At 46.5% G+C, this 26,089-nt stretch overlaps 3 protein-coding genes across 6 annotated transcripts in view; 2 read left to right on the top strand and 1 right to left on the bottom strand.

Moving 5' to 3' along the window:
* The window catches only part of LOC8041281 (F-box/WD repeat-containing protein 7), a 41,052-nt gene extending 38,529 nt beyond the window's left edge, over positions 1-2,523 (bottom strand). The window contains exon 1 of the mRNA XM_029993939.4: positions 1,935-2,523. Within this exon, the coding sequence (XP_029849799.2) occupies positions 1,935-2,207 (273 nt within the window). The 5' untranslated portion in view covers positions 2,208-2,523. The remainder of the gene's footprint in view (positions 1-1,934) is intronic.
* Positions 1,980-15,715, top strand: LOC8041280 (serine/threonine-protein phosphatase 4 regulatory subunit 2). Of its 2 annotated transcripts, none has more exons than XM_040207155.3 (7): positions 1,980-2,295; positions 3,272-3,353; positions 3,486-3,656; positions 5,268-5,402; positions 10,094-10,317; positions 12,795-13,384; positions 15,084-15,715. In XM_040207155.3, the coding sequence occupies exons 1-7, from the start codon at positions 2,229-2,231 to the stop codon at positions 15,222-15,224; spliced, it is 1,410 nt and encodes a 469-aa protein (XP_040063089.1). In that variant the 5' UTR covers positions 1,980-2,228; the 3' UTR covers positions 15,225-15,715. The 2 variants fall into 2 exon arrangements, with proteins under 2 accessions (XP_040063089.1, XP_002414594.3); XM_002414549.5 differs by lacking the exon at positions 1,980-2,295 and adding an exon at positions 2,647-2,998.
* Positions 15,716-19,374: 3,659 nt separating this feature from the next.
* The window catches only part of LOC8041278 (intraflagellar transport protein 52 homolog), a 45,893-nt gene continuing 39,178 nt past the window's right edge, over positions 19,375-26,089 (top strand). Inside the window, exon 1 of one of the 3 annotated variants that reach the window (XM_029993921.3) lies at positions 19,375-19,848. In XM_029993921.3, coding sequence (XP_029849781.2) covers positions 19,733-19,848 — 116 coding nt within the window. In that variant the 5' untranslated portion in view covers positions 19,375-19,732. Of the gene's footprint in view, positions 19,849-24,519; positions 24,537-26,089 lie in introns of those variants that run through there. The other 2 variants (XM_029993927.2, XM_042286638.1) reach the window with 2 other exon arrangements.

Genomic DNA, 26,089 nt, shown 5'->3' with positions numbered 1-26,089 from the left:
GGGTCATCTATGGCACACATTCAATATTAAAAATAGAAAAGAATATGAACTCCATTTTTTTGAGGCTTTAAAATGTTGATGAAAAACAATTGTTGCACAGATCTCGCGAAGTAGATGTACACGTCATTCTCAATATGGCGACGTATCGTAGGCTGGACAACGCCATGACGGCGCACGACGGCCCAACTTTGCAACGGACGTGGGACTGCCACTTCGGAACTGTGATTCGTGGTACCGGTCAATTGATCTTCAAGCACAGAATAGCGAGGGGAAAGGATATAAGTGCGAAACAATCGCACGACGAACGGATCAAGCAATGTCCTCATTGTCGTCGTCTGCTTCACGCGCCCAAGAAGCGGAGGAACGAAAAAAACGGGGTAGAGAGCGATAGCCACGTGACTTCCGGCAACTGTCTCCTCAGAGCCCCGTCCACATGTTTCGGTATCGGTTTCAAGTAGTTTTGTTTTTTGACTTAATTAAAAATATATATGACTCTGGAGCAAAATAATGATTAGGTAGTCTTCTCACGCCATACTAAGTCGCCTGGCAAAAAATAACAAAAAAATATTTGGGGGGAGGGGGGGGGTCAGTGTCCCTTTAAATGCTGAGAAACATATCTCATTGCTTAAACTGATGCCCGAGGTTAGTATATAGTGAATTTTACCTTTACGCTCGCTGAACAATTTGCTGTAAAAATCTGTGTCTGCACATAGCAAGCTGAAATTTTTATTAAAGCTGTATTTCAGTGGTCCCTGAGAAATTTCAAGGTACAGTGCCTTTTCCCATGAAAAAAAAACAAAAAAAAAACATCCTTGAGAATTTCAACAATGCGATGCAATGCAGACGACCGTGTCACACTCAGAGTACCTAGTGTCCGGAGCTTCTATTAAAGGGTGGTGCAGCGTGTCCCAATTGAAAAAGGCCATCACAATGATGGCTGATCAGACTGAAGATAACCTTCATGTGCTCTAATTTTCCCCTAAAATTAATCATGTGCAGCAAAGTCAACATCGAAACTAACAGAAACAAATGTGAACTTGCAAACCCGCCAAAGACAAATTGATTAGTACTTGTAGTGCCACACAACATATGCAATGCAGTGTTGCACACAATTTTTTTTTTTTTTATTCGGATACAAGATTTTAGCAACTAAAAACTCAACAGATTAAAAACGTAACTTGCAGAATGAATGGCAGGAATGAAAACGGTGAAGACACGATGGAAGTTAAACATATAAAATAGGGCAAAAAAGACAAGGACAAGAAGTATAGGACTAGTTGAAAGTTAGCGCTTGTCCTGTATACTTCTTGTCCTTGTCTTTTTTGCGCTATTTTATATTTGTTCAACTAAGATGAACCAACTAGCCCAACAACGTACTCTACTACACGATGGAAGACATGCAGCCTCCCGTGTTCATTACTTCCGATGCTTTCCATTATTTATTCTTGTAACACACTCCTTCATCGAGCAACTTGCAGACAGTAGCGGGCCATATCTTGTGCTCTGTTACTTTCACATGGCAAAATGCCGACCAGTGAAAAAGAAAAAACAAAAAAACCTGCCACTACGTCTATCTTAAGTATATCGTGCTTTTTGTTTTTTAACCACGAGTTTGGCATCAGGATTCAGTGCTCCCACGACGTCTCCCTTCCACTGTTTTAGTCCCAAGTCATCAGCGTTTAGACGGGAACAGGCCTGGTATTCGGCATGGCTGAAAGGCAATTGACAATTGGGGCTCGGTGTAAAAAATTTCGTGAGCATTCCATTGACAATTATTTAAAGGAAAAAAAAAACGCAAAACGACGAGCCTGCCGCATTGCCCAGAATAGTTTGCTTTGCGTATCATCTGAGTGCTTGCAGCGTGCAAGCGCAGCGAATGCCATCTGACGTGCCGCTGTTCCGTTTACGCCAAGTACGCCAATTGCGCCGCACACCTGTTCAACAGTTGTCCGCTTGGCCGATGCGTGCGACGAACAGATGATGTGCGGGTAGCCGTTGGACACCAGGTCGGCCACGCTCTTGTGGTGTCCGTTGGCCAGGAGCCTGCAAGGCTTCCATCCGACGGTCCGCGACCCGCCGGAGTCGTCGGTGTCTTCCGGCGCACCTTTGACGACACCTTCGGCGGAGACGGTCTCGCACAGCGGACAGTCTAGCCGCTTCCCGCTGGACCGGTAGTCCGCGCTGGGGGGGTACGACCGCAGTTCCATGGCCCCGAGCTCAGGGTGAGGATGCACCGCCGGCTGACCACAACGCAGGATGTGCCGCCGATGTTTGCCTCTGCGGTCTCCCCGGAAGGTACGCACGCAGCGCTCGTCGTCTCCAATGCATCGGCAATCGGAGCGCTCCGGACAAGCCGCATCCAGCCCGTCACTTGTATCTGATCGGATTCGTGATGTCCGGGCTATCCGGTATGATTTCTCCAGGCGCTCACGCTTTTCCCGTCACAGAAAGTCTCCGAAAACTACGCGTGACAAGCCACAAGTCATGCTGGTTGGCTGGCTGTCTGCGGCCGTCGGCCGTGTCACGCTTAAAAAATGCCACAGGTACCGCTGGCGCTCTAGGCGCTCTCGAAGTTAGTATCGACAGCCTCAGAAAGATGGCACTGCTAGCACTAGGTGTTTTTAATTGTTTTTATGGTTTTGTTTGTTTCGTTGGCTTCTAGATATGTAACGTAGGAAAATCCCAGGCCTAAAGTTCTTCTAATGGTGTAATTTCACTGCATCTTGCCGTATTTTAGGCTTTTGTAAAGGCAAGACGACCTACTTGCTGCAAGGCACGTCTACACACTCCAACTAGGGGAGAAGTGAACCACCACAGATCACGTCTACGAGTTCGTGACGTCACGACGTGATGCTGGCCGCCATCTTGTTTGCTTTGACTCCCAGCTGCCGGTGGTGCGCGTGTTCTTATTTAAAATAGAACGTAAATAAACGCCCAGAAGCAGATTGAGCACGTGAAATGAACTTGAACAAGGACGCCCTTTTGGACGAGTTAACGGGTAAGTGGACGGGAAATGCGCGTACAGTTAATTGAGTCCGCAAATCCGCTGCTGTCATTTCCATGTTGACCGACCCACAAAACAGCAGCGATGCATGACCTGAGTTTGCTCCTGTGAGGTCCTCCTCTGAACAGCTCGATGACTGGCGTCACCCTTCGGTGATGCGAGAGCTTTTTGGTTCCATTCTGCTCACAATTTGCGCTTCACTGAGTCCCTCCCTCCCAAAAATGGCACTTATCTTCCCACACTTTTTTTTAAATTTTTATTGACAAGACTTCGCAAGTCAGAAACCCGCGGAGATTCCAACTTCGCTGGACGAGTACTTGGGCAATGTGGCGAAGACTGGGGACACGTTGTAAGTCACTATTTCTAATCGACTGTATAAGAGACTGGAAGCTTTCTTTCTCTTACAAATTGAGTAAATGAAAATAAACCCGGAAGGAAAGGATAGAAAAAAGGGAGCTTGAGCGTTTTCTTCCCTGCGTAGGTTTCCATGGCAGAACCTCAAACCTCTGCTCTGTCGAAAGTTGGAGCTTGTGATGAACGAGTTCTACAAGCAGTACCCTACGGACGACCTTCCCGCCCTACCCAACGTGGAGCCGTTCAAATACGAAGACATGAAGGCCAAGATCCTAGAGTCCATCAACTGCTTCACCAGGTTTGTGTCTTCTTGCACTGGGCGAGCCTTATTTTTTTTTTTTTTCTGGACTTTTGAGGATGCTTGAAGGTCTTTGACTGTGTTAGAGATCGATAACGAGGCAGCAGCTTTGGCATTGATGAATTATATGGTATTACAGCAAAAGAAAGTTCACTTAAGATAGGTTGAAAGTTGTCCAGAAACAGCAAGGCGGTGGATGTAATGCTGTTGACCACATGGGTACAAACAGGGCTTTGACAGACAATCTGGGTGCAAGGGCTGCCGTACTGAACAACCCTATTCACTTTTCGTTTGCAACCAGTTCATGTGGCGGGGAAAGTGTTGCCTACCTTTTGGCTTTGTTTCTGAAAGCTCTGCATCCACAAGTTTCCTGGGATTTCAAGCTCATGCGTTTGAAAAGCTGGTTAAAAAAAAAAAAATTATGTTTTGTTTTTTGGGTAAAATTATTCCTCGCTTTATACGTGAGAGGGAGGGCTGCTGGAAAGTGAGTGACAAGATGCAATGCAAACCGCATATGAATGATTGAGGAGGTTATGAAAAGAAGGTGTATCTGCCTGATCTTAATTTTCTTACATTCATTACACCTCAGAGATGTTGTATCCTAAGTGTTACAGCGAAACATTGGGCCCGACACAGTATTCCAGGAGGAGAGGAAAGAATGGGACGGACACTAGAAAGTTCCAAGCTTTGTGTTGTCCGTCCCATTTTTTCCCCCACTCCTGGGTTACCATGTTAGCATTAAGCCAGATCACTTGCATTCTTGCTTTCAATTGTGCCTGCATTTTATAGACCGACACGCTGTTTATGAACAAGCCCGCGTTTGCCCCCACCAGGTGTGGACAATGCGCGTGCGCAGAAACCAGGTTCGCGTGAAGTGAAACTTATGCGCCATGCCGTCGACAGCGCCACCGCAGCTGCGCGACGTCGGGGCCGCAGGAGTCAAAGTCCACAAAGCCGACAATTCGCCGGTCTCTATTAAAATGTTTGTTTTAAAAATATTGCTTTGTACTTCTGACACCAGATGGTACTTCACATTCTATATTTTTAATTGCATTTAGGAGTAAACAAAAAAAAATTGTAATTTGTGTTTTTAAAGACGAGTCTTTACACCGGCGCCGACGTCAAAAGGCGACCCTTGTGCAGCAGTCCGGGGTCTTTCTTACATCGCCTCTTCCAGGTGCATGTGTGGGGGCGCAGATATGTTGCGCGTTTTTGCCAGGGGGAGCAGAATTGCTAGTGCACAGATGCGCTCCGATAAGAAACCAAAACCTAAAAATGCATCCAAATCGAGAATCTTTTTGGAACGGCGTCGATCCTCCCTTTTTCTGGAGAGTGCTTGAGTGCTTAGAAATTTGCTGCAAAAATGGAGGGACTGATTTCCCTCTTTCTGGAGAGTGCTTGAGTGCTTAGAAATTTGGTGCAGAACTAATCCTCCCTTTTCTCGACAGTGCTTGAGCGCTTAGAAATTCGCTGTAGGACTAACCCTTCCTGTTTCAGGACAATGCTTCTGTGCTTAGAAATTTGCTGCAAAACTGATCCTCCCTGTTTCAGGGCATTGCTTGAGTGTTTAGAAATTTTGCAGCAGGACTGATCCTCCTTGTTTGTGGGCAGCGCACCATTCACGATCCAGCGGCTGTGTGAGCTTGTGGTGGATCCCAGGAAGCACTACAGACGCACGGACAAGTTCATGCGAGGACTGGAGAAGAATGTGCTGGTGGTGAGCACCGTGGAGCCCAAGTCAGCCGTGTGAGTGGCCATCCACTACCGCTTTTGGACAGCCCAAGTCGGGGCCAACAGTTAAAGAGGGATGGCAGGTTTCCTAGTGGTTTTCTTTCGAACATGGGTCTAAAGGCCCGTTCACACTCTTGCGACCAAGCTAGACCGAGAAACCAAACCGGTTTTTAAGCCTCTTGCGACTTCTTAGGACCAGCTCCGCTGCATCGCATCCGGTCCTAAGAAGTCGCAAAAGGCTTAAATACCGGACTGGTCTTTCTCGGTTGAAGACGGTCGCAAGAGTGTGAATGGGCCTTTAGGGTTCTCAGGAGCTCCAGTGGTCCCTGAAGCTTTATGAATCGTCCATCGGACGCCCTTGAGGTGAATAAAATGAAATGAATACATCCAGGGACCCTAAAAACTCCAGGAGTGTCACCAGGGGTACCTGAAACCTTAGGGACCAATGAAATCAAGGAGTACCTCCAGGCATCTGTCGAACTCTGGTTGAAGCACTGCTGAACCAGGGACTGGTGCATCAATATTGTGTCAAGGAACTGAAGAGCTGAGAAAACTAAAGGTTTCACGAGGAAGACTTTCGACCACAAATCAAACAGTGCTTCAGTTATAGTACCCTGGGTTCAATGTTTACAGATAAAACTGGAAAAATTCAAAAGATACTCGCCAGTGAAGTTTTCGTCAAAACACATTTATCCCCAAAACACATATTTTCAACAAAAAAAAAAGTACCAAGGCTAAAAAATGGAATAAAAAAGATGGCCGTATATTTTTGTTGCTTTGCTCGGTAAGAATGCAGGGTCAGAGGTCCTGAGCAGAGGTCACTTGAGGTTCCTTTGAAATCTCGGACGATTGACAGAAGGAAGGTTTATCTCGTCAACTTTGATTAGGGACTACAGTTCACTGTATTTCCGGGACAGAACAAGAGCCAGTTTCTATGTGTGATAGTGCTTGCCATTGTTAGGGTTCTTGAGTTCACACCTTACCATTTCTGCTTTTTGCAGAGAGGACGGGTAGTGCTTTCATAACGGTGGAATATAATTTCATTAGGGGAAGCCGTCAATTTTCTTCTTTTCTTAGTTTATTTGGCATACTTAGGCACTTCAAAAGCATTGCTTTTTGTTGTTCAGCATGGAAATAGTGCTATCTGCTGAAAAAAAAACAAAAAAACAATAAAAGCAATTTATCTTTGTTGTATGGATAAAGTCAGTGTACACAAAATGTGCTTCTATGGCATTCCTTTGAGCTTGTGGCAAACTTCCCGGTTGTTTATTTATTTGATTTGCTTATACGGATAGGAATTGGGGAAGAGGATGGGATGAGAGTGTATGGGGACATGGAAGCACAGAACACTGGTTAAAATGATTAGTGGGTAGATGTAAAGCTGCTTTGGGCTCTACTCACCGTTGGGACACGACAGAACGCCGGCGTTCGACTGGGGAATCAACGGGTTCTTTCCTCTTCTCAAGTCTCACCTCTGGCGCAGCGGTAAAGCGTCGGCCTCCTAATCTTGGGCCCGTTTTCTCGAACGCGAACCGTGGTTTAAAGTTAACTATTGTCCCTAGAAGGGGGAATTCTAGGTCACGTGACTGGGAGAGCAGGGGCGCCGAGGGAGGAGCAGTACCTACAAGCAAAATGGCCGCGACGTCGCTTAATGTGGGCTAATAGTTCTGCTTGGTTCTGCTGAACATTCATTTCAATCTGGCTGTTATATAATGACTCACCATCAACCTATTAGCGCGTCAAGCAAAGCGATAGTTCAGAGGGACTACTAAACTAACTGACGGCAGCATTCCGCGAACGCATCACCCTTCAGCAGTCCGAGATCCAAGACATATGACGGTACATAAGCTTTGCAAGTGTTTTTATGGTGAGTAAAAAAATGTTTTGCAAACGAGTGTTGGTACATATTTATACTAAGACGTTTAATTTGTTACACTATGCACGCCAACTCGTGAGCAGCGATTACTTTGAAGACAAAGGGGGTTATCCTCAATAAAGTCTTCGTTCCGGGTGAACAGCTGAGACATTGTACTGTTTTTTTTTTTGTTCACAGTGCGCCGACAGTATGCCGACAGCATTGAGGTTTCTACATATCCCCGGTGGCCAGCAATTCAACGGTGACGAGAAGCTTAGCTTCTCGTCACCGGTGAATCGGTTGGGCTAACGGAAGAGTGGGCAAACAGTTGAGATCAGCAGGAATCGCAGAAACGTGCGTCGCAAGGAACGAAAACGAGACTACAGCACCGGCGTTGCCAGACGGGAAGAAACACGGGAAAGTTATGCGTTGTTTATGGCGAAAGCATATTGAAAGAAATGTTTCTTACATTTTTGAATATTCGTCGACAAACTCTAGCATAGTAGCTAAAATTTCTTCGTACAGTATAGACCATTTACAACGTAACCACTTATTGTGCAGGATCGGGTATAACGCGGTTTTTTTAAACCACCGGTTCGCCTCCCATAGAACTCCATGTAATTACATACCGCTTAAAATGCAGGCGCGCGAAGGGAAATACTGGTTATAGTGCGGTTTCTGGAACTGCGCGCCGACCGACCAGCGCAGCGAGCACGCTTCCCTGTGCGACACTAGATAACGGCGCTAGCCTGGCTAGCCCGCAAGCGGCACTCGCGGGGCAAGGAGGTTGCTCGAAGAAGCGGGGAGAAACGAAAAGAGAGGCTTCAGTTGCCATAGCGACGGAAGGACGCACGCACGTGTCGTTCACGTGCGTGCGTCGCCCCACAACCGCAACGACAGGCCAATCGCAGGTCAAGGAGAAGTGTTCGCGCGCGTTGCATGCCGGTCGCGGGCCGGCTACTTCTATCCGCAAACATGGCGTCGGTTGTGATCGTCGACGTAGATGGCGTGGTTCGTTCCGCGTAAATCGTTTCGCGTAAAAGCGCTATCCTTGACTGAATTTTCGCTGTGTGTCGCTATGATAACCCAGCACGTACTAGAAGGGAAGATCCACCTACTCGTGCGGCAATGTCGTGGCGGCACTCTCAAGACGGCAGAAACGCCCGTTCCGTCGTGTTTGTTTACTTCGACTACAGTGGTGATTTCTAGGCATTTGTGTTTTCGAACATCGCCCGGATTTCTTATGTGGAGCATTTCATGCCTGTGCTCAAGTTGAATGTATTACTGGCGCGTACCATATAAAGAATCAAATTTTCAAGCGTTTTCATCACCGGAGAAAAGTGATTAGGGTTAGCAATCCTGAACGCTAGCAACGTCCGTCCGCAACCCGCCACGCCGTTAAAAGGCTGCGCCAGGCAAAAGTCGCTAATTTCTTTCAAAATGTGTGACACACTTGAGAGAGAAGTGTACTAGTCTGGTGAAATAAAGACTTTCCTAAAACTAAGCTTTATTTTTCATCTAATATAAAATAAATTTGTTTTACAAAGGTAAGTTCTCTCATGGCATGTATTTTGGCCTGAAAAATTTATGTTTTGGTTATAACGCGGTACCGCTTATAGTGCGGATTTTCGCAACTCCCGCGACATACGTTATATGCGGTCTACACTGTACCATCGGAAGCAAATAAATTGGTCTTCAAGTACAACATTAGTATATTTTGACTTAAAATACCATACTAGATCGATGACAACCAGCGGAAAAAGAGGATAAACAAAATGACTGGCTTGTTTCACCGATAGATGGCGCATCTTATTGCCCAATCAAAAATAATTATTGTTGTTCTATATCGTCATTTATTACAGTACCTAGGTACTTTTCCCTTCCTAGGCACCGTGGTTTACCAAAATGGGTTTACCATCGCTTCGAGAAAACCGGTCGTGGGTTCGATCCCCGTCAGGTCAGATTTAGAAGTTTGTTCTTTCTTCTCAGTCATGCATTCTTTTGTACAGATTGTCCTTCGAAGTATGCGATACACATTTCGTAACGGTCTTTGTCGCGTTCCGTCGCATTTCTCGCTGGGGCCCCATCCCTAAACAGATTCTGCGTTAAGGGGGGACACTGGCTAGAGGTCAAACTTTTGAACTACTCAAGTGATTGGAATGAAATTTGCAGGGCAGGTTTAGCTTCAGATGTAGGTGTACTGTGCAAACTTTCAGCTCTCTAGGACAAATTTACATACCTGCATAAGATGATGTGTCACTTTTCATTAAGAAATCTATGATATGCAAATGAAGCTATTAAGCATCCTTTTGACTGCTTCAATATAAAGTGGGGAATATGGGACTTCGGGCTATCTAGTTTTAATAACTTAAATGTAAATATTTCAGGAAGAGTTATTACCTCAAACTATGAGATGCATATCTGTCCTCTGTCAATTTTTGAAAACTTAGTTTTTTATCACTGAGGACTTCAACCTATAACAAAATAAAGTAGATAGCCCGATTCCTGAGTAAATTTCAGTTTAGAAACATCTTGATTGTGGTATCAGAATACTTTCACCTTCGAACAAAAGATTCCTTCGTATGAAATTTGCAGCAAAAAGTGGAACTGAGAAAAATGCATTCAAACATTGAACTCCTTTACTTTGTTACTGCCTCACAATGTGTTGAAAATATTTGATATCAATGTAACTATTTGGCATATGGTTATCAAATTTGGTGTAAGGGTGTATAATTAGTTTCTAAAACTGAAAACCTCAAAATTAAAAAATGCATTTTTTCAAAAAAATTTAAAATTTAGGCCCATGTCCCCCCTTAAAAGATTGAGGCTGATTCAATTTGGTCGGTTCCAGCGCCGCTCAGGACACGTCCGCAGGAGCGGTCCCGATGGTAAACGGCCTACCCGGCGTCGAAGACAACGGGATCAACGGCCACCTTGCCGACTCGACGGACGACATTGCGGGCCCTCACTCGGAGCCAGAGGTCGGCGACCCTGTCCCGGATGGAAAGGCGGAGCCAGAGTCCAGCACGGCCTCCGTCGTGGAGGTCCAGGCTCCAAACGACGAGGCGTCTGCAGGTCAGAAGATGCCGCCTTTTCATGGTCGAAGCGCACAGCCCCGCTTGCAGCGTGCTACGGTTTCTTTAGTAATTTATTTAGAATATACTGCGGGCCTTTCGAAAGGCCCCTGCAGGTGCGGAGTACGACGGAAACCAGAGGGAACTAAGAAGAATATATTACAACAAGAAATGTATTTCGTTTAGCATTCCAAGCTCCGATGAACAGGCGCATTAGAAAGAAACGCAAAGTAACAATGTGATTACCGTAAAATCCCGTAAGGACGCCCTCCCCCGAGATATCGCCCGTCATATTTTTCTGGCTAAATATCCGTAACATAAAAATTACGAAGCATCGCCCACCCCCCGACTCCCATCGGACTCGCCGCGTGATGTCCGACAGGAATTGCATCGATCCGTGGTACCGTTCCGTGGTTCGCGTAGACACACCGTAGAGGTACCGTCTTACAAGCTTGTTTGTAGTGGGTTCCTGCATATTTGTCCGCGATTCTAGCACGCAATATCATTTCCCCTAACGCGCCAGTTCTTCCCGAGTTTCTTACCGAGGAATCCTCGAAGTTGTTTTCGACAGGAGGATGGTTTAGCAAGATTGCCAGAGTAAGGAGGGGAGTAGCTTATACAGTATAGACCACTTACAACGTAACCGCTTATAGTGCAGGACCGGGTATAACGCGGCTTTTTTAAACCACCGGTTCGCCTCCCATAGAACTCCATGTAATTACATACCGCTTAAAATGCAGGCGCGCGAAGGGAAATACCGGTTATAGTGCGGTTTTTGGAACAACCCGGCGACCGCGCCGACTGACCGACGCAGAGAGCACGCTTCCCTGTGTGACACTAGATAACGGCGCGAGCCGCAAGCGGCACTCGCGGGGCAAGGAGGTTGCTTGAAGAAGCGGGGAGAAGCGGAGAGAGGCTTCAGTTGCCATAGCGACGGAGGGATGCACGCACGTGTCGTTCACGTGCGTGCGTCCCTTCGCTGCGTTGGAAACAACCGCAACGACAGACCAATCGCAGGTCGAGGAGAAGTGTTCGCGCGCGTTGCATGCCGGTCGCGGGCCGGCCGGCTGCTTCTATCCGCAAACATGGCGTCGGTTTTGATAGTCGATGTAGACGGCGTGGTAGAAGCTCATCGTTCCGCGTAAAAGCGCTATCCTTGACTGTGAATTTTCGTTGTGTGTACTAGAAGGGAAGATCCACCTACTTGTGCGGCGATGTTGTGGCGGCACTCTCAAGACTGCAGAAACGCCCGTGTCGTCGTGTTTGTTTACTTCGACTGCAGTGGTGCTTTCTAAGCATTTGTGTTTTCGAACATCGCTTGGATTTCTTATTTGGAACATTTCACGCCTGTGCTAAAGTTGAAGGTATTACTGGCGCATACCGTATAAAGGATGTGAATTTTCACGCGTTTTCATCGCCGGAGAAAAGTGATTAGGGTTAGCAATCCTCAACGCTCGCAACGTCCGTCCGCAACCCGCGACGCTGTTAAAAGGCTGCGCCAGGCAAAAGTCGCTAATTTCTTTCAAAATGTGTGACACACTTGAGAGAGAAGTGTACTAGTCTGGTGAAATAAAGACTTTCCTCAAACTAAGCTTTATTTTTCATCTAACATAAAATAAATTCTTTTCCAAATGTAAGTTGTCTCATGGCATGCATTTTGGCCTGAAAAATTGATGTTTTGGTTATAGCGCGGTACCGCTTACAGTGCGGATTTTCGCGACTCCCGCGACAAACGTTATATGCGGTCTACACTGTAGTTATTCTAATCCAATAAGGGGACAGTAGCAAAAACCCGTTTTCCTGCAGGCAGAAAACATTTCTTGTTTCGATAATCTGATGTAATCGGAAAAGCAATGGTCACCTTTTCAAATGACGGCCAATTACCTGTTTACTCGAGTAATCCAGCATCTAATAAATAAGAATATTGTTTTACAAAAAAGTGAAAGCCGTTTACAAATCCCTGTAACGCCGAATTGGAGCGCAGCTCTTGAGGAGGAGTAGGGAAGGGTACTGAGGGGGGTCACGTCACCTGCGGGTAGTCACGTGACCCCGGGGGGGTCACGTGATCTCGGGGGAGGGGAGGTCACGTGACCTCAGGGGGGGGGGGGTCACGTGACCCCCCCCCCCGGTTACGTTGACGCCGACGCCGCTCAGGCTGGAAACGGGCCCCTAAGAGCTGTGCTCTAAAATAAAAAACAGGTGTCCAAACATGTTTATCAACTATGCTCACGGACTTACCCAAGCTGGGCTCTCTTTTATCAATAAAGAAGTAAAGATTTAAAAAAAATTGAAAAGTTTATTTGGTTCTGAAATGAGTGTACCCGGTTAGGTGACGAACGATTCAATTTATTTGGCTCATTCAATTTGATTGATTTGATTTGTCATTTATTGTTTATTTTCTTTTATTGGTTAGATTTGACTTACACGATTTTATTAATTTAATTGGGTTAATTTTTTGGGGTTTTTTTTTGTTTGCAGGAGACCGGCCGCCAGGCGCCGACGAGAGTGGGGAAGTATCGGAAAAAATGGAAGTCGCGGAAGAGGAGAAGCCGTCGTCTTCCACAGAGGCAAACACGAGCAAGGTCGTGGAAGAGCCAGAAGCTCCAGCAAAACTCGCGGAAGTTGTGGCTCCAGCCGAAGACGTAATCGTCGAAAAACCCATGTCTCCAACAGCCGAAGAGCCCGCTGCGCAAGCGCCGTCTCCGGAAGTTGCTGTCCACGCGGCACACACGGACGCAGAACCAAAGCCCGTCGAAGAGGAAGTCGCTCCCACGAAAGCGAGCGACGAAAAAGAGGCGAGCGTCGAGTCGGAGGAAGCGGAGGCAACTCTGGCGGAACCCGAGATCGCGGCGGAGGACGCCCAGGTTGCGTCGGAGTCGACTTTGAGTTCCGCGACGGTGGACTCGAGCGACGGGGAGTCGAGCGCTTCCCTCGACGGCCCGTCGGAGGAGACGGCCGAACCCCCCCTCAAGAAGTTCCACCCAGAGCCGGAGAGCGAACCCACGGAGGAACTGCCGCTGTCGTCTGCCGCCGCGACGGAGGACTGCATCACGGAAAAAGAAGTCTCGGTGAGGTCTAGAGACGTTTAAAGTGGTTGCTTTATACGAGAACACTGGCTTTGCTCGCTCATATTGGTTGTACTCTAGCAGGGCCTTGGGAAAGAGTGTCAGCAACTCAAATGGAGCCGAAGCGGGAGTGTGCAAGTTGAATGAGACACTGGGAGACGTCTGGAACAGTAATGGACATAAAACAGAACGGTGCAATCCACCGATAACGATAATGAGAAAACTGAAAATAGGATCGATTGCTGTCTCATTTTGAAAGATAGCCCACCCGACATTTTTCACCATTTATCTTTTTAAGATGGGTTCCCACCCATACTGGATTTTATGGTACGTAGTTCATAACTAAGAAATTGCTCGAGATCGGCGTTGGAAATAACATCCAAAGTGCTGTGCAGATGGAAATCATTGCCCTTGTGGGCTGTATACACCTCAGCGTTTTGTTTGCCCGCAATGGGAAATGCATGTTATTACTGCGCCATTATTCTTTTCTAGTGCCAATTCAGGCATCTTATTGCTAGTTCAAGTTTGCCTGCTTTTAGTTGTTTTTTCTGGGGAGGGGGGGGAGGCAGTTTGTTTCTTCAAGTAACAATTTTGGCAATGCCCAATGAAACAAAATGATTGAGGGACGGATAGGTGCTACTAAACCTCTCGAATTGAGCGGCGACTCGCACCACGCAGCCAGTGTGTATAATTTAGACTTTTATGGCAAAATGGAAATCAGACCATTTAATACTGTTGTCTGATATCAGACGCATGTTTCCTCTCGACTCATAAGTAGGGTGTGTACTTTCCGGTGTGTATTTCTGACAAAATTGGCAAATGTTTATTGGTGTTTTTTTTTTTTCACACTCAACCACATTCTACGTTCTTTCTATTCAACTCTCGCGATTCACCGGTGACTCGCGACTGCCGATTATGTTGGATGGATGGATGCAATCGACACAATTTGCAATTCACCGGCGATTCACCGAGACCTCTGAATTGCCAGCTTTGGTAATCTGGTCTCTGCCAAAGTGGGCAGCAAATCTCCGTCATTGTTTGCTTTGGTGATATGCCCTCCTTTTACAATGCCACGGAGTTGCCAGCGAATGAACCTTTCGTTCAGTAAGCCTGTGCGCATCTGTACACCCTCTCGGTTGACCCTTGCTTCCTGCTGTGGCCATTTTTTGAGGGCACTGTACCGCACGATCACCATAGTCAGCGCCTTTCTTTGTGCGTGTTTCGTCTTTTTCTGCGGTTCTTTTTGAGCATCGGTGGTGTGGAGCATAAAAAGCAACAAAAATCGAGACAATGGCACGGTTCCACTGCATTCTGACATGTGGGTGAAAAGTAACATAAAATATGGTGGAAGTGCCCACTATTAACATTTCCCAAACTTGGGACTTCTGCAAATTTTAGGTTAGGCACCCGATTTGAGTGGAAAGCACCCATGTCTAGATTAACTCAGTTTTCAACGAAAGTAGGGTGGCCGCTCCCCCGGTATTTTACGGCAGGCTGCCCTTTGTTTTGTAGTTTGCAGACAACCCCTCAAACGGCGCTTGTTACTCGAAGAAGGTCCATTGCCGTCTCTAACTTGTTGCCTTTTTATAGTGGCCATTGGGTTGCCGGCCAATGGCCAGCATCTGCGATTCGGCCTCTTTTCTAGCAGGTTGCCGACTTTTGAAGTGAGTGGATAAATCTCGTGTATCGCTATCCTTGACAGACGCCCGAACCTTCGGAGAAGACTGCCGAGTTGCCCGAACAGCTGCCAGAGGAGGGGCCTCAGATCGACAGCTCGGCTGGCTGTGGAGCCGAAACTCCGGTGGCCAAGGACCTCGAAGAAGAGGCCATGGACCAAAACTGAAGCCAAGCCAAGCTCCCTTCCATGGCACAGCTCTTATTCTTGCCAAGATTTCGTTTTCATTTTTTTCTTATGTTTTATACGTTTCACGTTTCCTAAGAAGAGATGCAGATGCTCAGCCTTCGGGATAGAAAATATTTCCAAACGATGGCTTTGAGTCCTAACGGTTGTGTTAATGGCAGCCCACTCTCTCTTACTATTTATTGCCCTCCCTCACAAGAGTTGCCATGGCAGAACACAAGTTTCGTGTCCATTCACAGTGAGGTGCCGCAGCTGCTGAGAGCTCCGTCAAACCTCTCCTACGTGAGGACCGACCGACAGAAAAAGATTATACGATCTCTGTCCACGTCATTTGGCGAGAGCTGGTGGTTTGTTTCATTCAAGGTGGCTGTGAAAGCAAAACAGCGGTGAAGAGGAGATTACGTGTTTCCATTGTCCGTGTGTGCATTGAACACCTCATTTTCATTTGGCAGTAAAATATTAATGGTACTGTACGTCCTTTGTCTCTTGTAGCTCATTCCTTTTTCGTAATTGAAGGTTGAGAGGAACATGGCCATGCCTCTGAAAATCACCGGAAGTTGGATAAATTGCTACTTAAAAATATTCAACAGACAGGTTGCTCTACCAATAATGTCAGGTAGATTTAACAACACGGCCTTGTCTCGAAGCAAATTAGCTGCGAGTGTTGAGACGGCACAGTCGGTTTTCCCTTGTTTGGCGACACTAGATGAGATATTTAGCTAGTGCAATACAGTTCTTGCACGAGACCGTGATGCAACACTACTTCCTGTTGGAAAATCTCGCCGGAACCCACCGACATCCATGTTGCAGGCATTCATCGCTGTCATGCTGTTTTGTGTGCTTTGGGGCCATGCTCGCACCGCTGTTTGTCCGCTTGCTTGAGGCTTAAAATGGTCAGTTGTGCCATAATGAATTGTTCCAGCCATAAAAGTCGGCGACAAAAAGAAGCTATGGCCAGAAGTATTAGTTTTTAATTCTGGCAATCATTAGGAACCAAGACAAAGCAACACTCGAGCAGTCGGTTCACCGGTGTCATGAATGGCTCCGAGGGATACGCCGGCACAATCTCGAGAGAAAAGCTTTGTTCCGACTAAGGGTTTGTGAACTGCAGTTTGTGTTAGGTGAGGAACCTCTGCGATTCACTAGGACAATTAAAGCGGACAAAATTCCTTGCGCGAGAGCTCCAGTCTTCTCACGTGTAGCCAGTCAAAAAGTTGGGGGACCGGCTACAGTCTGACCAGTTTTGCACAATATCCCCCAATGATTTCACGTATAGCTAGTGGCGCCAATTTTCCTGCCAATCGCCACAAATGATTAGCAGACGACGCATTTCTCGCTGTCCTGAGCTGTGTTTCATCGGCTGCTCGCCACCAAGGCACTGATGGTAGACGACTAAGTGACGTCGGGTGCAAGAAGTTTACATGCCTACTAGCCTGTCATCTTTAACGTGCGTCCTGCGGACGTGATACATGAGCACACACTGGTACATTGCACATCCGAGTCGAAACGAACAGGAGCGAGGGCAGCACATTACGCAGTTTCTGCAGCGCGAGTTGCTGCCTCACGAGCTGCTGTGTTGACACTCTTGATCACTGGACCTCCCCCTGTTGCTGTTGCCCTTTAACCTTTGCTATGCATACAGTCAATTGCAGCTTAAGAATAGCAGGACAAGCTCTGCCCGCTATGCCCTCCATTCTTTCCACTTGAGCAGAGTGAATGCTGGAGAGGAGGAAACCACCAGTGAGATTGGAGCTTTGTGGGAGGAGCTTGTCTGGCTATTGTTAACCTGCAACAGACCATAGAAGCAAATTATTCGCATAATTTTTGTACGAACTGATTCTTTGTGTTAAAAATGTTTTATTGGCAGTCAGTGTCCTGTTGCAAATGGTGGAACAGTTCAATATGGTCAGAGTTTTGATGGGGAGGGAATTTCTAAATTGCTACGAGGTGACTTGCAACTGGCCTTCTTGTAATTAACATGACTTTGTCTAGCAGGCCTTACTGAACCGCAAACAGCAGAGCATGTGGCTTTTGATGGGTGCTTCACCACCTGGAGGGCACCTCCACTGCTCAGGAACCCCTCCGGGTGGAGTAGCATGTATTGAAAGCCACACACTTCGTTGTTGGCATTTTATTAAAGCCCGACAGTACATAAGATGTGGGCTCGATCCGACACCTGGAAATAAAATGTGCCAATGTCATCTTCTGCCACGGCACCATATTGCTGGGTGTCAGGGGCACCACCTGTTGGTGACTCCGGCAAAACCGACGGCACCTAGCGGCAGAACAGAAAGCTGTGGAAGCAGGTTCACTTTCCAGCCTTCTCGAGCAAATCGGATATTCACAGCTCCTGGCAGTAAAAAGACGAAGCCGTTGAAATAGGTTAAAAAAATGGGATGAAAATTGCTTTTATAGTTACAGCGCAAGAAGCCTGGTTATAATAAATGGGTATGTGAGGGGAACCGATGCCTGAAATGTTAAATGGTGCTCTGCCACAGATATCGATTTAAACCTGCACAAAATTCTGGAGTTTTCTAAAGATGGGTTTGGCTGTACGTGCCATCATGTAAGCACTTTTTCAACTTGTAGCAGATGCTATGACACTTTGTCTTGTTGTTAGGTAAATGCTAAAGCATACAAGGTGCATTGAATTAGTCGTGCACAGTTTTGGACAACATAGAACGTGGATATATACCAGTGCCTGGTCCCAACCCCAGACATTCACCCTTTCTAATTCTAGTTCAACTTTGTGAAGGCGCAGGGTACTGGTATTTCTTCCTCATTTCAACAGACTGAGCTTACTTTATCCAAGACCAGTGTTACATGTAGCTGCCTTTGCACTATGCCAACGCCACCAGTAAGTACCATGGAGAATTGTGGGAAGCACGAGTGCTACCAGTCAACGTTGCTCGAGAATAAAAGTTGAGGTCAGCACGTGAGTGTCCTGTTATTCCTGCCACTCTTCCAAAAATCTCTGCATGCAACACTGTGCGCGTTGCATTATTGGACCTATTTGGCCATTGAGAGGATTGGCATGGTTAGGGTGGCATGGTCTTGATTGCCCCGTTGACGAAGTAGTGCATCTCGACACTGCATAAACAAAGTCAGCATTCGCTTGCATTGCACCGATTCAGCTTCGTGAGTGTTCGATGAAACACGGACTTTCAGTGGCCATAAGGACCTGCTTAGACTTACCGAGAAGTAGGGGTACGTCCGGCCTCGTTTCATGGCTAGCACTCCAGAGTGCAGCATGACGGTCATGCTGCACTCTAGAGTACTAGCCATGGTCCAACGTTACGCATGACCCTCCCGGCTCACGCGGATTATTTAAACCTACAACCAGTGACGTCAAAACAAAAAAAAAAAAAACATAATAATAATAAGGGAGAAATGGAAGAGGGGGGGGGGGGGGCAATCGACCCCCCCCCCCCCCCTTTTTTTTCCCCATTCCCGAATAGCTCCAACAGCTCTGCCTAGGAGGTGGAAAAGACGACGGAGCGGCCGGATGATCGGCCCGGCACCTGTGCACAGCCTCTGTGACGTCGGGAGTCCCCAAGAAACGTGCCCCAGCATTCGATCCGCATTGATAGGCAACACCTACAGTATTATAAATTTAAGAAGTCACATACTTATTCGAAAATGTTCGTGACGGGATGTTGTGAGGTGAGGTTGGCAAATCGAAACCGAAACTTTGTGCCGAAGAGTTCCCGAGAATTTGCGCGGCTATCGACGTCACTTTCGGTTAGACTCGAAATCGAAACCAACGTTATTGAAACCGACGTCTGCTATCAGAGCCTTGGCACCATGCCGTACAGTCATAGAGTCGTCTTTGTATAACCACATTTCAGAATACTTTCTTGTCCTAGCGTCGATGAGCAGTTCCGTACTGAGGTAATCTAATCCAAGCCCATTGCACGTTTCATGTCATTGTGACAAAAAATAGGTCCTTTGCTTTAGCGCTGTACATTTTTCTCGAAAAAATAGTTGCAGCCACTAACGCAATACAAAATATAACAATGGCAGTAGTTCACAAACATTTTTTACTTATAGAAGGCAAGCTTAAAAACGCCAGCTTTAACAGGTAACAATTTTTTTTTTTCAAGCTCTCTATTTTATTTAAGTGATCTAATCCAAGTCAAGTCGCAGCCGCAACCATGGACGCGCGCAACATTAGTTTGACTTTGCTTTGTCGCAACGTTACCGACGTTACTGCAAAGCCAAAACTAATCTAGTAACTTTGGTAAAAGTGAAGGACGCGTAAACATTGTTCCTTGACGCCTCCCTGCATCCATGCCTGCACCTCACTGTTGATGTAGCCCGGTACCTCTGCACGTGATTAGCATCCAAGTTTCGGCGGGACTCTCCAAAAAGGTGTTCTCCTGCGGTTGTCATGGCTACAGAGCGAAACAGTTTAACTTCCCAATGTTTGTTAGAGCGCATTCGCGCTTTTAATTTGCTACTACCTGCGGTACCTGCCGACACTCTTTGCCATGACGCCGAAAACCTTCACGATCCTCTTCGATGCATCAAAAAACGAGCTGTTTACCCTGCAGGACGGATACAAGACGCTCCAGAGGCGACTCAAAAGCATGTGGAATGTCCAGAGGTATGACGCTGGCAGTTCCTTGCTTCCTCGTCCGATTTTCGAGTAATTTTTTAGTCGCCTTAACCTTAAGCGTCAAAAGAGCGCCTACCAAAAGCTTTCGAAAAAGTGTCGTAAAATAGGCAACTCCCGCAGAGTTGGCCATGTGCCAAGTTGATTCGCCTCGCTCAGCTGTGTCGTGGCACCTTGTCAAAGCCACGCTTCAGCGTCACTTGTCAACACGCCTGTTGCTGCAGCTGCGTCGCCCGCAGCGCCGCGAACATTTAAGTCGTAGCTTGGTGCACAGCTGTCGTTTAAGGGGCTGTCAGCACAAAACAAGCTTTACATGGCAAACAAACAAATTGGATAAGGATGGCTAGTTGGGCAAGTTGGTTTTGCATCATGGTGTAATACGCCAAAACAACAGGGACAAAAACGAAGATAGAGCCAGACAGGACGCGGCGTAACTTTCAACTGAATTGTTTATTTAGATGACATAATTTAAAAAAAAATTTAAAATATAAAAGCAGGCACACTTGGCAGAACACCAAAGATATGGTCTAAAAACACACCCCCCTCAAATGCCAGCATCATTGGTTCCTCAAATAGTAAAATTCTTTATCACTCAATGACAAAGAGGGAGCGCTTATACAGGTATTGTCGTGGTGGGACCTAATCAGGAAAGCTTCATGAATTTCTCTTGCCGTTTTTGTTTTGCAATGGCCCATGACACAGGTGTCACCAAAGATGGGGCTGCACTTTTCCGAGTTGGGCCCGCAATCGCAACGGTCACAGTGGACCGCTAAGTGGCCAGACGGGGACTGCCTGATCGGCAACGCATGCTCTCTGACCCTACCATTGATGCACCTCCCCGTCTGGCCAACGTACACTTTACCACATGACAAGGGGATTTTGTACGTGACACTGGTGGCGCACTCGCGGAACTTAGTGACATGCCGTTTTTTGCACGACTCTTGTGGCACATCTGATTCCTCTCCTAATCTGCTTATCCTTTTACACAGTGAAGATAGTTTATTCGGTGCTGAAAAAACGACTGGTATATCAAAGCGATGGGCCACCTTCTTCAGATTGTGGGACATCTTGTGAATGTAAGGCAAGACAACAGGCCTACGTACCCTCTTGGGAACCCTTTCGCACACTGCGCTGTTGTCTTTTTTCATCTTTTTTGCTAAAGTCTCTGAAACATCTCGAAGAACATGGGGGGGGGAACCCTGCCTCTTCAAGTCTGCAGAGTTGAGAATGAAAACTGTTTTTCATCCGGTGGGGACACGATTTCTTTAGCGCGGCCCTTAGGCAAGATGAAGCAATGCCCCTCTTCACTAACTTGGAGTGCGCCGAGCTGAATGGCAACATTCCTTTCTTGGAACGGGGCTCATAGGCCCAGCAGGTATGCTCCGCACCGAAATATAACCCAAGATCCAAAAACTGCAGCCGACCAGAGACCGTTCTGGTTCTATCTTCGTTTTTGTCCCTGTTGTTTTGGCGTATTACACCATCAAACAAACAAGCGTGCAGGCTTTGCAAAAAAATGTTATTTCGGCGCGCGCGCGTACTTTTTGAACGAGGACATTAGCCACGGAAACCCACGGCTTTCCTCGTCACCTCCCCGCAGCCATCTCCTCCCCTTTCTTGTTTTCAGGAGATCAGGGACTAACAACAAAACTTGATCAGGGACTAAGAACTAACAACTCGACGGGCTGTGTCGGGGCATTTCATAGAACGCCGTTTCATCGAATACAATTTCATAGAACACCATTTCATCAAATGCCATTTCATCGAATGCCGTTTTATTGAACACCGCCTAGTTGAGCAGTAGAAATTTTTGATCAGGAAAGCCGGCTTTTCTTTTCCCACAGAGAGGGGAACTAATAATAAGAACATTTATTTTCTCTGCTAAACCTTACATTTTTTCCTTTTTTTTTTCTTCATAGTAACTGATGAGTTGTACTGCTAATGTGGCCAATAATAAAACACCAGCTTGGCATTTTATGAAACCTGTGATCATCATGCGCAGTGACAAAAGTATATCCCTTCAAGGGTGTATCCTCTTCCTTGAAAAGACATATTCTTTTTCAAGCACGAAGCCGTCCTTGGAGCAATGACATGTCTCCATGTCGTATGAAACAGAAAAAAAAAAGAGGTGTCTCCCCCATCTCTATTGCAGTGTTGCGGAATGGGCACCCCCATTCCATTCCAATTCCATTCCAGGAATTAGACTTTTCGATAATTAAATTCCTTTCAACTCCTAGGAATGGGGGCACTGGGCCCATTCCCACTCCTGGAATGGCTGGATCGTTCCATTCCATTCCTCTAATTCCTAAACATAAAAATTGGGACTTGACAGCTGCATTTCGCACTGTTTCCGGCATAAGCAGCATAAAGCTGACATTGTCAAACGCATAGGCATTAGACAATTGCAAAAAAAAAAAACGCTAAATGCCTCAAAAAAGCGCTAATTTTACTAAGCTCACGGTGCTGGATTGCCTGGAGCGAAGCGTCCGCAGCAGTCCATCGCAGGTGAAACAAAGTATGCAGAGACTAAAGTCAAAGGAAATGAGCGGGCATCCGCTAGCTTGTTTGTAAAAACATATAACACAAAAAACAGGCGTTGGAACAAACACCATGCAAGTAAAAGGTAGACTTACACGTAAAAATGCAATATAAAAAAAAAACAAGCGTCTGAGCAAAGCGCAAGAGGAGAAGTGAGAAGTGAATCTCGCTTTTTTCGCACTTCAAAGGAGTGCGCGCGAATGAACGTGGAAGGCAGCAAGGTTGGCCACCTGCTAATGGGGTATCCACACAAAGGAGAAATCCGCCCCTTTCCTCCGCGGAGCGTGCATCACGTGAGACATACGTCATTCCTTTTTGACGCCTCGCGGCGCCGTTCTCCTCCGTGGCGGAGGCGCGGAGGCTTCGTGCTATCAGCACGAACGCTCCGCAGGTGCACGCGGCGGAGCCAGGGACGGAGTTTGCCGGGTTGCTGACGTCACGACATCCGTCCGCGGAGTTCTCCTTCGTGTGGATACCCTTTAAACAACGCTCCTCGAACTACAAGAAAACAATAACTGATCATCTTTTTGCGGCTGCGTGCGAGTGAACGAGTTATTGGAGCTCTGCGAGTTATGAGTCGCCCCCCGCTCCCAGATCCCAGTCTGTGCGCGCGCGTGCAATCTCCGTGCCGTCGCAAAAAAAAAAAAAAAGAAAAGTAATACAAGAAGCACGATGAGGAGCCGCGCATGGCGGCTTCTTTCTTTGCCGCTTCCTTCGCTTGGTGCTTGGTTTCTTGTTTCGCTCTCGTGTAACACCAGTAAAGCCCGCCGTCTGCGCGTCCGTGAAAAGCGCCACCGCCACCCCTCCCCCCTTTGGTCTTTGCTCTGGCGCTTGTTTTTTGTATTGCTAGCAGTTTCCCGCACATTTTTTTTCTGAGCAACTGACTCGCTGACTGGCTCCGTTTAGCTGAACGTAACCCCCCCCCCCCCCCCCGCCGCCTAAAAGAAAATTAAAAAAAATTATAATAAAGAACCGGGCCCATTCCATTCCCATTCCATTCCGGGCAAATAACATCTAATTCCATTCCTATTCCATTCCCCTCATCGTTACCGCCATTCCATTCCCCATTCCATTCCGGGGTAGCGAAAATGCGGAATGATTCCGGGGAATCATTCCAACTCCGGAGTGGCAACTCCGGAGTGGCAACTCCGCAACACTGCTTTATTGTAGTAGGCTGGATCGTGGATCAAGGCTTGTTTTGCCGGGGTCAATTGGCACCACTGGTGGCCATTGCTAGACACCAACAAATGCATTGAACCCTATGGGAAAAATGGGAGAAAGAGAGGTTTCTCTCATTCGTTTTGCTATTCCTGCAAAACCTCATAAGAGGTTCCTTACAAGACACTTCGCACAAGCCTCACAAGGTTCATTTTTATTCATTTCTCCCATAGACTTGCACATATTGCCCGGTGTCAAGCAATGGCCACCGGTTGTGCCGCCGTCGGGCTCGCAATCCAGCCTACTACAGTGGAAATGAGTGGTCTCCCCTCTTTGTTTATTTTTTGTCGTCGGCAGAGCTTTGGGCTTGCCAGCTTTTTAAACTACATTCTTAGAAAGGAAGCCATTCTACTAGGATAGAATGAATACTCGAGTAAATAGATAAAAAAATAATAGTTATTTGCCTCATTAAAGTGGAAATTTGTGCCAGTGGGTTCATGATGAAGTAGGTAAGCACCAAAAAAAAACACGGGGACAACGAAGTAGAAAAACAGGGGCGCACTTGCAACTAACTTTTATTTAAAAATACATGTCAAAACAAAGTCATGGCTAAACCCCCATATAAAAAAAGTACTCATTTGCCGATAAGGAGAGTGACATGTCACTTACACATTTGTTGCCTTTTTTTTTTTTTATTTCAAAAGCTTTATGCAGTTCTCTAGAAACCCTACCTCTTTTTTGTTACGGGGGTTACGCCAGATCTAGCCATGACTGCTTTTTTTGCCACGGCTATATATATGAATGTTTATTTTTTAAAATAAAAGTTACTTGTGAGTACACCTGTCCGTCTACTTCGTTATCCCTTTGTTTTTATGATGCTTACCTACTTGAGCTATATTCCTTTCTGGATGTATGTTTCATGCGTGAACAAATAGAGGACAAAGTATGTTGTGGAGTACAGTCGCTTATCTTACCTGAAAACAGTAAGTCGCATACATACTGCAGTAATGTTTGGAGGTGGGCTAGTCGTTTTATTTCTATGTTTACAACGCATACATACTCAAGTTTTTTTTATGTTCTATGATTCAGTAGCCAACCCTTTGGTGAAAAGGTGACCAGGGTAGTAATTCTATTTCTGGTGATTCGACAGCAGCGTAAAAACAACTTGGAAGCGAGAGGAAAACATCTCAAAAGCGTTTGATAAATCGGCGTTCAATGAATTGGTGTTCAGTGAAATGTCCATTCATTTGATGAAACGGCGTTCAATGAAATGTCCAGTACCAGAGCGTGTGAGTGGATTTGTCCAAACCTTTCTCATGAGCATGCTCCAAAGCTTAGTTCAAGGACGCAAGCTGGGGGTGGCTTTCCCCTTGACAAGAATCGTCCCAAAGCAAACCAGGAGCGGAGAAAAAGCTTCCGCTTCTTCCGTGTCCAGTGTGGGCAGCCATTTAGGCACATGTATATACATGGCTGCGACGTCTTTAATGAAAGCATTTCATGAAAGATTCAACCAGACTCAGTGGATGGATGGATGGATGGTAATGGCAATACCCTTTGTAACGGGCGGCAGCTTCCACCGCCTAGCCTAACATTTCATCATCCCTTCTTTTTTCCTTTTTTTTTTAATTTGTATAAATTTTGTTATAACGCAACCTCCCCCCCCCCCCCCCCCCCCCTTTTTAAAGTGATTCCATTGCTTATTTTTATCTGTATTTTTTTTATCCCTCCTCTAGGTATCTTCCACCAATCTTCCAATCTCCTCTTAGTTGCCGTAATTCTTTCCCTATCCATTCGTCCATCCATGTCTGTAAATCCCAGTGCCCCCTCCAAATCCGTAGTCATCTTCCCCAAGAGGGTGGGACGAAGCCCCGTGCACCTTAAAATTACGTGTTCTATCGTTTCCCTTTCGTGGTTGCATATGTTGCATAGAGTGTCAATTTCCTGGAATTTAGCCCTATATGTTTTCTTTCTCAGCACCCCTGTTCTTGCTTCAAACAGCAATGAGCTCAGGGGCGGATGCAGGAATCTTCTGAGGGGGGGGGGTCAGGTGTTGGTCAGTGTACCAAATGTTTAGGAACCCCCTCCCCTCTCCCTCACTTCACGCCCTAAATTTTACGCAGGCAGAAATTAAGAGGGGGGTCAGGACATCCGGACCACCCCTCTAAATCCGCCCCTCCCCAATGAATTATCATACAACTGTTCCTTCTTTATTTCTTGTTTTTATGCCCTCTTTATTGTTAAAGCTGATTTCCCCTGCATTCTCTCTTCCCACAATTTCCTCTCTGTTTCCTTTACTCCTTTTTCTGCTGATATACTCTGATCGGCCCCATCTCGTTGAATGTATATATATCTCAGCTTGCGGGTTCGGTTTGTCCACTTAGTGTTTAGACTTTTCATATATAGATACTTGTACTCTTTCACTGCCCACCGCATATTCTCAATTTCAGTTAGTCTTTGTTCAAATTTTACTGATCGCTTCTCTACTCTCGAAAGATGCCCAACCCATATCCCCCTGTACTCCCTCATTTGATGTATT

This window comes from Ixodes scapularis, unplaced genomic scaffold (genome assembly GCF_016920785.2).
Source record: "Ixodes scapularis isolate PalLabHiFi unplaced genomic scaffold, ASM1692078v2 PGA_scaffold8__174_contigs__length_109621045, whole genome shotgun sequence".
NCBI classification, from domain to species: Eukaryota; Metazoa; Arthropoda; class Arachnida; order Ixodida; family Ixodidae; genus Ixodes; species Ixodes scapularis.
The sequence above is the reverse complement of the archived record's forward strand: the minus strand, read 5'-3'. Positions and strand labels throughout refer to the sequence as shown.